The sequence below is a fragment of the Melopsittacus undulatus genome, chromosome 3, assembly GCF_012275295.1.
Source record: "Melopsittacus undulatus isolate bMelUnd1 chromosome 3, bMelUnd1.mat.Z, whole genome shotgun sequence".
NCBI lineage: Eukaryota > Metazoa > Chordata > Aves > Psittaciformes > Psittaculidae > Melopsittacus > Melopsittacus undulatus.
This window is the reverse complement of record NC_047529.1, coordinates 28,886,418-28,897,507: the sequence shown is the minus strand read 5'-3', so window position 1 is coordinate 28,897,507 and position 11,090 is coordinate 28,886,418. Positions and strand designations below refer to the sequence as shown.

General features: G+C 44.9%; 1 protein-coding gene across 1 annotated transcript in view; it reads right to left on the bottom strand.

Moving 5' to 3' along the window:
* The window catches only part of ADAM17 (ADAM metallopeptidase domain 17), a 34,365-nt gene that overhangs the window by 2,866 nt on the left and 20,409 nt on the right, over positions 1–11,090 (bottom strand). The window contains exons 9-18 of the mRNA XM_005153243.4: positions 10,480–10,624; positions 9,498–9,586; positions 7,271–7,423; positions 6,214–6,413; positions 5,110–5,213; positions 4,317–4,451; positions 3,094–3,224; positions 2,000–2,078; positions 943–1,031; positions 240–296 (exon numbers count right to left, since the gene is read on the bottom strand). Of these exons, the coding sequence (XP_005153300.1) occupies positions 240–296; positions 943–1,031; positions 2,000–2,078; positions 3,094–3,224; positions 4,317–4,451; positions 5,110–5,213; positions 6,214–6,413; positions 7,271–7,423; positions 9,498–9,586; positions 10,480–10,624 (1,182 nt within the window). The remainder of the gene's footprint in view (positions 1–239; positions 297–942; positions 1,032–1,999; positions 2,079–3,093; positions 3,225–4,316; positions 4,452–5,109; positions 5,214–6,213; positions 6,414–7,270; positions 7,424–9,497; positions 9,587–10,479; positions 10,625–11,090) is intronic.

Genomic DNA, 11,090 nt, shown 5'->3' with positions numbered 1-11,090 from the left:
GCTCTTACAGGAAGGAAGCATCAGAGCCCACCAAGCTGCAGTGCTTGATGTACCAAACACAGGCTTGTTTGAGAACAGTTTCTCCTCAAACTAATTCATGATGGGCAGTGTGGGGCCTGAGGCTCCAGTGCTCTTTACTGTCATTTCTGTGATAAATACTCTGCACACACCTTAGGTTCACATTTCCTAACACGCACTAGGAGAGCTTTTTGCCAGTTTGTATTCAGACAGCAACTTACACTGGGGCAGAACAGAGACTTTGTGTTCTCCTCGTACTGTTTGTCCAATTTCTTGTCCTATTGGAAAACAAACAAATGAAAGAAAACCAAAACACACACACACACAAAATAAGAAAGTTAGTTTCCCAGTTGCAAGGTCTCTGTGCCTGTGTCCCTGCAAGACCATAGCAGTGTGTGGGGCTCTTTTCCCATGCTTTGCCACCCGTCCCAGAGGTGGGTAAAGAACCCTCTATACCACTATCAGCATCATGCCACATGCCCATGCTCCCAGGTGCCAGGAGCTCACTCTCTTTATCCATCTACCCAAGCTCAACCAAGACCACTTCCCTCCCTGGATCTCCCCCCAAAATGTGGCTGTCTTATTTCTTAGTAGGGCTTTAGAAAACTTTGACTTTAGTGGAGGTTACCAAAATTATATTTTGGTAGAATTCCGGAGACAGAGGAAGAAAGACAGCCAAGGAAAGAATAGGAAGGGCACCAGTTATGGGAGCACTGGGTCTGGGTTTGCCAGAACCTGGCAGAGTTTAGTAGAAATTTTAGCTACTGAAGGAGCAGTAAGTCTTATATATGCTGGATTCCCCCCTGAGGTTTGCTAAGAGCTTGCCATCACCTTCTCCCACAGACATCTGCCATTTCATATATAAAACGTGCTCTCTTACAGCTCAATCCAACAAAGCAGTCGTCTCAAAGACAGCTTACTCACCACGCAGTGCACAAGGATGCTGAGAGGAATCCAAAACAGTAAGGAGAAGACAAGCACAGAGCCCACTATGTTATCTGCTAGGAACTTCCCTGTGAAATCAGTTCAAATCTGTTAGTTACCTCCCAAATACTGTTTCATGAACATACAGGTCTATGCCCATTCTGTAGCCACAGAACTGTTGGGAGAAGCACAGGCTGCAGGACTAGGCAAAGAAGTTGTATCCAACATGTTAACAAGAAGAGATTTTTTCCTCTGTTGTTCCCTGGTGAGAAATGCTAACAGGCTGCAAATACAAGTTGACTGGGAGGAAGCTATACTGAACTAGCCAAGCTGCCCCTCTCGTGTATGCAAGACACACTGCAAGTCTGTTACCAATTCTGGTTTTACAGTTATGCAATAACTACCTGCCTCCACAAACAAAATATATGAACATCAAAGATACATGAAGTGCCTCGACCTGTGTGGGCTAAAGAGCTTAAACAGTTACCTAAGAAACAGATTTTTGACCCTAGAACTGAAGACTGAAAGCCTCAAGCCCGGATAATTACACTGTGCAGCACAGCATTACATACAGCGAGTGCATGCAGTTACTTCATTACACAGCACTGGCTTAAGAACAGGTTTTGTATGGTTCCAGTACCGCAGAGCAAGACACTAGGGGCTACACCTGCTGGGACTGCACACAGTGCAGATCAAGACTACAAAGGCTGACTTTAAGCTAGTTGGCCTCTAAAAAGGTTGCCTGTTATTCCCTTTTCTCTACTTGACCTACTCTTGGTATTCAGATAAGGAGCTATCATCATCTTTATAGGCTTAGAAGATGCCTAAAAAATAATGGAGTGGAAAAATGCAAAATAATTCTCCATCCTTTCAGACTTAAGAGGCACCATCAGCACTGTCAAACTTTAGGCAAAAATGTGTTTATGTATGCCAGCAGCACAGCTACTGGCTACCCTTGTGTAGAGGTTAATACAACCAGCCAGCCAACTCCCTCTGAGGCTTTAGAGGGTCATATCATGAATTGAAACCTCCCAGAGGATATGGTTACATATCTTACCAAAAGTATTGATGCTGAGTTGGTCTATGAAATCCCAGAATCGTTCAATCACATCCTGTACTTGCTTCTCACATTTGCCCTGCAAAAGTAAACATTACTTACAAACTGTCTTATGTTCTCTAAGCATTAACTACTGCTGCGTTGGAGACGGAGAGAAGATACAAAGACAGTAATGAAATGAAGACTATAGGGAGCAGACCTTGACTTGTATTCTAAATACAGATTCACTCATGCCCAGTAGCAGCAGTTCATTTTTACTGCCTTCATTTTTGGCAAAGCAGTTTCAATTGTGTTGCTGTCTAAAACAAACATTTGAAACATGGAAAAAACTGACTCACCCTCGCCCCATGTTAAAGGATGTAAAATGAAGTTTCTGGAGAGGTTTAAGTGCTGGACACCTCAGCTCTCATTGCCCACTGAGAAGTCTGCAGCTCTCAGAAGCCCAGGGTTACAGACAGACTCCCAGATCTGGCTGTACAGGTTTAACACAGTCGCTCATCAACCTTTCCTGTTCTGCCAGTGGAAGGGCTGGAGCAGGCCCCTGCCCTCCCAGACTGACTTCTGCCAACACCCAGTTTAGCTCTGACCATTGGGGTCTGCAGGCAATGTGTGCAGCTGTGCCATGGAACCAGTCACTGAGCACCAGCAACTCAGTGGTCTCCCTGCCACAGGCTCAATGCTCCCTTCAGATACTGCTAGCCAAACCTTCATGGATTGCTCTCTGATCTGGATTATTCTAGTCAAAATGAACTGGGCTAACATGAGTAACTCAAGCAGCAAGTGCTGCTAACCCAGCTGAACTTACAGCAGCACCCATTCACCTCCATCACACAACCTGCCAACTGGCTGAGCCACGCAGAGCAGTGGAAGGGATAACCAGCAATGGCAGAAGGTAATGGCTTTATCTCACCCAGAGCTCACTTCCACCTGCAGCCTCAGACACCTTTTAATATTTACCCTGTGGAATATCACCCTGCTTAGAGGCTTGTCAAACTTTGGTTTCTTTTTACCAGCACAGTCCTCATCAGAGAGGACTCTAAGCCACCAGCCACAGAAGCAGAACATGCAGTGCACTGACATGACGGACAGCTTACGTTGGTGTCACAGAAGCCCACGGTGCAGGGCTTCCCCTTGCGCAGGAACAGGAACTGGTCGTTGGCATCGACGTACGGTACGCACCGGTCCTGCTCGTCCCGGCAGCACACCTTGCATGAGTTATCCGTTTCTGCAACAAAGCAGCAAACTCATTCCTTGGATGCACTAAGAGTCACCTGCAACCTGGAACCCTACGTGTCCTCTGGCTGATCGTGTTCCTGCCCAGCTTCCCCATGGGGAAAGCACAGCTGCATAAGTTGCCCAATTTCAGGCACTCTGATGACCTGACCAAGCCTGAAACAATCACATGCCTTGTGCAACATATTAAAGGACACAGTGAGACCAAACTCTCCATGCTGATAGCCCAACACTGAAGGACTCAACTGACCAGCAAAGAGGTTCCAAAGATATCCAAAAGACAGATTTAAGTGTCTCTTGGCCTTTGGGTGCTCTAGGCATTCTTCTCACTGCCTATGGCTCTATCTCAAACACTGGGGCTCACAGCACTTGCTAATGCTGCCCCTGTGAAGCTCTTCTTCTCCCAGCTGCTTTACTGTATCTAAGAGATGATACAGAGACCAAGTAAGCAGTAAAACTTACTGACAGAAGTATACAACAGGCAGGTTTGCAGTAGCATGGGCCTGGACTAAGGAATCCTGTGCTCTCAAGGCACTGTAACATCTCAGGAATCTTTCTTTAACCACCTACTGGAGGCCACCACTCCTCTGCCAGATGGCTGGTCCAGAGGTTGTTGGGATCTCCTTACAATCCCTCTTGTCCACCTGTGGCAGAGGGGCTGAAAGGTAGGAGAGTCACAGAAATCACAGAATGGCTTGGTTTGGAACCCAGCTTATAGATCATCCAGTTCCAGCATCGCTGCCATGGGCAGGGACACCTTCCACTAGACCAGGTTGCCCAAAGCCCCATCCAACCTGGCCTTGAACGCTTCCTTTTACTTTCCTTACTTCCTTTAACCCCTCTCCTTTAACTGAGGTGCCAGACCAGAAGTCTTAACCTAATTTCTTCAACCCAGACCACCACAGGACAGGAAGACACTGACATTCCTTTTCTAAAGGGAAAACACTAGCCCGGAAAAGAACAAGGCTTTAAACTTTTTCAGAGACCATAAACTGAGCCCTCCATCAGGGCAGCCCACAGCAAAGCCAGCTCTCTCCAAGGAGCAGATGAGAGACACCATTCAGTTCAGTCCCATGTCACCCACCATTGCATGCACATGACCGCAGGTTCTTCTCCCTCTCGCAGAAAGGGACACATTCCCCATCCTTGCACTTCCCCATGTCCACACAGACCGTGTCATCTGGAGCATTCCCTGGAGGGGGGCACTCGCTGCTGTTCCCTACGGATGGGGAGGATTGTGTTAGAGTACTTAAGTGTGCAGAATCAAAAAGAAGATAAAGGAAATTCAGATTCATCCCAGTGGGAGGACCCTGATAGCTTGTTCTTGGTTTTCATCTGCTGGCTGCCTGCCAGCTCCTCGAGAGGCAACAGAAGCTCTGGAGGCTTTGAACAACTCAGGCATTGTGGCAGTCTGGCAACCAAGCAGTAGGTAGCAGGCCCTGGAGGCACCATCAGCAAAGCAGGCACTTGGACTTGACTCCTTGCCTCCAGGAAAGATTATGAGGAGGAAGTAAACAAGAGGGGAAGTGCAGCAGAGTTGCAGATCTATAGCAAGATTCAGCTCATTCCTGTCCCGTGCCAGTGGCACACTCTGTTTTGCTTTTTCTTCTTTTAAGGGAAAGAAACAAAGAAAAAAATAAAAATAAGACAGAAAAAACCCTAACCCAACAGTTTTCATGTTCTTCTGGGCATAAATCACCAAGTGCTTTCTGAACTACAATGAAACTCATTATACGGCAATTGTGTGATGTTTAACTGGTCTCTAAAATTACATGTACCGGATGACTAAAGGGCATTAGTTTGAAAGCAGACTGAACACGACACTAAGCCTGAAGCATTTGGCTAACTGACATAAAGGGGACAGAACCATGTCCTACCAGTGCAGAAAGACTCTCCTTTACAAGTAGCATTTATGGCTTCTTGGCATTTCTTCTGTGCACTTTCAAACTGGCAGCCTTTACAGCAGGGACTGTTCCGATCACTGTGGAAAGATCAAAATGAAAGAAAGAAATATTAAGCAGTTATTTAAAGAAGACATACAAGCACAAAGCCAGGAGGAAAGGACAACTGGGGGGAAAAAAAAGGCTGCTACATAGAGACTGACTGGTTCAAAACCTTTGCCTGTTCTGCCACTCACACCACCTTTCTGCATACCCGCTCACTCCTTCATTTATCAAAGGTAAATAGAAAGTACATCATTAATGAGAAACAACATGGGGACCCCTATATTTATTCAAGGCACTTGGATCCTCTTCTTGTCACTTGCTGTGCAGCATTGGACAGGATCTTCCACTCTTTTTCCCCCATGCATATGCCCTCCTTCCATTTGTCCTGAAGGTTTCTGCTCTCGAAATATTCTGCATCTAACACAAGAAGGCCCTTAGTACAAAAACACTCATTGAAATTGAGGGAACTTCTTGCTCAACAACAGGAGGTACACGAGCTCATTACTGTTACATGGTGCAAAGCTGACCTCTGAAAACAGATTGGACACTGCTTGACAGCAGGGCCATAAACATCCTGAAGAGCAAGAATAAGAGAAGGAGGACTCAGTGCAGTCACTGTTCTGTCTGCTCAAGCACATTTTGCAGCAGTCTTGAAAATACCAGGATGTGATCTCAGCTTAAAGCCACCTTGCAATACAAGCAAAAAATTGTACTTGCACAGCAAGTTTGCACAGGAAAATTGTGACATTAATTTTTGATGGCCTATGTTTGCTTAATAATGACACCACCACCAATCTTCAAGCCTGCAGCTCTTGACTCTTCTCAGGAAAAGTAACAGAATGCTATAAAAACTCATGTATGCCAACAGTGTGTGCACAGAGCAGCCTCTCCCAAATTCCTTTACTGTCTTCAGTTCACATGTTCAGCCTTAAGGCCAGGAAACAGGTCTGTGACACTGCAGGTGGCTTTAGGAGCTTCCAGTCCACCCACTGCTCTCTCCCATGTTCAGAGAAGATGTACCGTGCCTCCCCTTACCTGCACTTGGCACCATCTTTCAGTTTACAGTCTGCAGAGCAGCAGGGATCAGCTTGCTGGTGCAAGAGGCCAGGATCGCATTCCTCCCCTTCATCCACCCTGGAGTTCCCACACACTTTGTTGTTGCGCTCTTTGAAGCACTCCTGGGCCTTGATCTCTATGGTCCTATGGATGGATTTTTTGCTGCAGCTTGAGAACATCTAGAGTCATGAGGGGAAAGAGCAGCACTGAGGAGGGTACCTTCCTGTAAACAAGTAGCATCTAAGACAGCTTCAGCATCCTTATGACTCCCAGTCCAGGTGTCTCAGAAAGTAGTAATTCCTTCTACACTGCCAATTTGGTACCTTGGAAACATTTTAAGATGGGAAAGTAACAGTTGGTTCCATGAAGGACGCTACTGCGTTACAATGCAGAGGCACCCACAGGCTCTGGGTCACAAAACAAGCTCCAGCTCTCCCACAGCTTCAGGAGCACCAGCAGCCACCCCAAGACAGGCTGTGAAGGTGCAGCAATGGGGAGACTGTGCTGCTCCTCAGCAGCAGGGCTCAGCATGAAGCACAAGTCAGACTAAGACTGCAGACTAATCATTCCCTTGGTTGGATAATCTTGGTTTCTCTTCTGCAGAACAGGCACAATGCAGAGCAGCCACACTGCCAGGGCGAGCTTCTGCAGCTGGTGAGCATCATGGCAGTGGAGCCTGGCCAGCTCTCTCCAACAAGATTAGCTATGGACCACACAAACACTATTTGGCACTGAAGGTACTGTATTTGACCTGCTGATGACTCGCTTTCAGCAGCATGTGGCCAAAGCTAATTACAAATAACTAATTAAAAAAGCACCTGGAGGTGGTATGAGCTCCAGTGAAACTCCAAATCCAAAGATGAGTTACCCTGCAGAAAACCCAACAGCATGCAAATATGCTTTCTTCTGACAGCTAATCTAATACATTCCTAATGGTTTCAAGCTACAGGAATTATTAACTAAATAAACTTTCCATGCAAAGGGTCACTGACCATAGCAGAAAATTTTATGTGGAAGCAAAACTATGCAACTATACCTTGTTGTTTTCATGATCTCCACTGACAGCAATTGGATACATAACGTATTTCCCTCCCTGGTCTTCAGTGGGGGCACATTCTGGCAGACTGTCAGGATCATGCTCTGCTCCAAAGTTATGTCCGAGTTCATGTGTTGTAACCAGGTCAGCCTCCTTTGAACGTGAAACAAGCAATGTTGAAAAAATTAGTCTGACCAGGACAGGGCAGAAGATTCCTCCTACTTCCAAGGCACCAACAATTCTTAAATGCACTGAGATGGAAAGGGATTTCTCTATGTATATTATTGGTTTGGGGTGTTTTTTAGAAGTTGGGAACTGAAGGCAAGCAAAATTATGGTCCATTTCCAAAGGCAAGTTCCGGGACTAGATCTGAGTACTAAACCAATGTTAAAGGCAAAATGCTGTTCTAGAATAACAACTCATCTTGTTTTCAATGGAAGGTAGGTAATTAAAATATAAAAATTTGCTTTTAAATAGCTGGAAGGCATAAAAAGTTGGAAAAAACCCTAATCCAAACAAACACAAGCTACTAGGATTAGTCAATCTCTTGTTTAACATATCTTGCCATTAGAACTACTTCTTCTAAAAGGATGATGACATTAGGAGTGCTGAATAAGCTCTTCTATTGCATGATTACTCTGAAAGACACCCACAAATGTGGCCCAGCAGGGATGGATTTCCAACATCATTTATGCAAGACAGGACTCGGTGTGCTGAGGATCCCAAAGCAGCTCTGCCTCGCTGCACACCTCCCCACAGCACCTTGACCAGCAGATGGTGTAAGTTCGCAAGGTGGCAACCACCAACAAAACTAGCACGGAACTAAGAGTTAAGCACAAGGAAATGGAGCAGGAGAAACAAGCAAGTCTGGGGAGCTAACCCTCATTTCAGCTGTTGAGCAGGCACAGGAAGGACCAAGCACTGCAACAAGCAGCACCAGTGTTCCCATACAGGCATAGCTAATGCAAGAGGCAAAGACAGGGGAGCTGCCCAGAGATCACTCCTGTGCTTTGTTGTGTTTAATTTGGGGAAAGGTTTTAAGCAGGTTTTTTCTTCTTTTAAGCCTAAGTGTACACCATGCAGCATTTTCCCTGTAAAACCAATCTGTAACAGTCCTGCTGCCTCATCCCAAGCTTTGTGTCTTCCACTGGGAAGACAGCAAACTCAATTTCTTTTGTAATCCAAAGTAGCCAGCTTGGATATCGAACAAAATGCAAATAGCATGGCAACAGCTAGAACTCTTTGTCAACATCCCTCTAACACAAAGCTTCACTGTCTTTTTTTTTCTAGCTTCTTGACAGCTTCTGTGCCAAGTTTTAGCCCACACATTAATCATGAATTCCCTTTATAATCAGGCTACAGAAGAATACAGCTGAGAAGGCAGCAGAAGTCAGCAAGAGAAATGTGCCCAACTGCAAAGATAAGGTAGATGCAAATACGGGCACTGCTTTGGTATCTTTATAAGTGAGACAAAGCTCATAGTCAGGGCATTTTGTATTTACTATCTCTTCAAGCATGAAAAAATAAAAGATCCAGACAGCACCAATTAGGCTTAGTAGACACCCTCTCTGTTCCACTGTGCTCTGCTCTGCTTTCACAGAACACACAAAAATCAGGTAGAGGAATTTCATTAAAAGGCTCATACTAAACCTCCTACTTTGCCTGTACTACTTTCATTGCTTTACCTTGCAAATGGAACAGACCAAGAGTACACAATCATCAGCCTGTATGTTGTAGCTGAAAGTAACAGCAAACATGTAAGCTTGTTCTTATTAGCAGACTAATTTTATGCTTACTGTGAGGCTACTTGTTCTATAATTCTGCTTATCCTGTATGAGGGGTTGGTTTGGTTTTTGTTGTTTGGGCTTTGTTTCTAGGTGTTGTGGCTTTTTTAAAGCAAAATTCATTTAAATTCATCTTTAGATATCAAAATCATGTTTATATCTGGACAACTACAGCTCCTATTAGACACAAGCTAAGTTTCCTCATTCCTGTTCTGCCATGAATTCAATCTTCAATTCCATTCAGTCCTGACCCCCCTTGTCAGCAAGAATCAAAATTGTGATTTTGGGTGTGTGACCTACCCCTTGCCCCTGCCTTCAATCGGAAAGCCAGTAGCTTGGTTCCAAGAGAGCACAAAAACCTGTCACAATCCTATGACAGACATCAGCACACACATACGTACACCAAATAGTCACACACTCTGCAGAGGAGGATACTTTCCTACCTTTGTGAGGATGGTCTTGCCATAGTTCTTGGTGCTGGTTAAGCCACTGTTCAGATAGATGTCCTTCTTTGCGATTTGACTGTAATAAGCTATAGAAGTGAGAAATAAATGAAAATTGTCAGTACTCTTGGTTTTGGGGCATATTTGGTGGAGAGGGATCCTCGTTCGGGGCCATGAACAATTTCACTGTTCTCACAAGCTCACCAGTGAGACCCTGCCTCTTGCCAGTTTCTGGATTGGGGACTCTTTCAAGCACAGCACAAACTGCTCATGTATTGTAGTAAAGGCAAAAGTGTAAGAAAATTCCAAGGCATCTGCCATTCCAGAACTACTGCAAGACACACCTACACAAAGCAGCCCTTGGTCTAGGGTTTGTTGTAGCCAGCTTGTTCACACCAGACAGTTTAGTGACTCTTACCCTTCCCTCCTTTATTTTTCCAGCTCTAGCCAAGGAAATGGAAATTTATTCTACCTTAGAGTTTGGCTTGTTCAGCCCAGAAAAGAGAAGGTCCAGGGAAACCTTAAAGCAGCCCTCTATTACCTAAAAAGGGCCTACAATAAAGCTGGAGAGGAACTTTTTACACGTGGCTGTAGTGACAGGACAAAGGGGAATGGCTTTAAACTGACAGAGGGGAGATTTAGATTAGATATTAGGAAGACATTATTTCCTGTGAAAGTGGTGAGGCCCTGGCACAGGTTGCCCAGAGAAGTTTTGGCTCCCTCACCCTTGGCAGTGTTCAAGGCCAGGATGGACTAGGCTTTGAGTAATCTGGGCTAGTGGAAGGTGTTCCTGCCCATGGCACCGGGGGTTGGAATCAGATGATCTTTCAGGTCTCTTCCAACCCAAACTGGTTTATGATTCTATGGCTAGAGTCTAGGCAAATAACACATCATGCTCCTTGAGATTTGGAGAAGATTAAACACAAATCACAAGAATTAGCTTTCAACACAAAACTGGGATAGAAGAAAAAAGCAGCCTTGCCTTTAGGACAAATGCCACCATGGCTGTTAGGTCTGGGAGAGCCAACATAAGCCAATCCAAGCGTTCCCATGTCAAAATCTTGATATGTGAAGAGATGAGCAAGACACACATGAGCTGCTTTCTCAGCAATATCAAAGCTAAATTGCTTCAAAGAGAAGAAAAAAAAATCAGATCTTTTAAAGACAATTTATGGTGCACATTACAAGTCTATAGACAAGAACATTTATCTAATGAGCCAGACAAGCAGCTTCTAGATCTGGTTAAGTCAGAAAACAGCAGCTGTGTAGCTGTCCTACAGAGCTGTAGAAAATTAAATGAATACCCAAGTACACTAGCACATTCATTTATGCAACTTGTCTATTCATTTTCCCTTTTCACAGGGAGGGGAAAACCAAGTACAGTAATTTGATGGAGGTCACAAGGCAACCAGTCTCAGAGCCAGACATATCAAGACTGCCTTACTGACTCAGGCCACATATTAAGAATACTAATTGGTGTGTGCTCTGTAATTATGCAGTGGAGGCCTCTACCATGGGCACATCAGCTACTTTGACTTTGTGTAACATTTACATGTCATGCAAAGGAAGTAGAGGAGTTTCCTCTGTTACTAC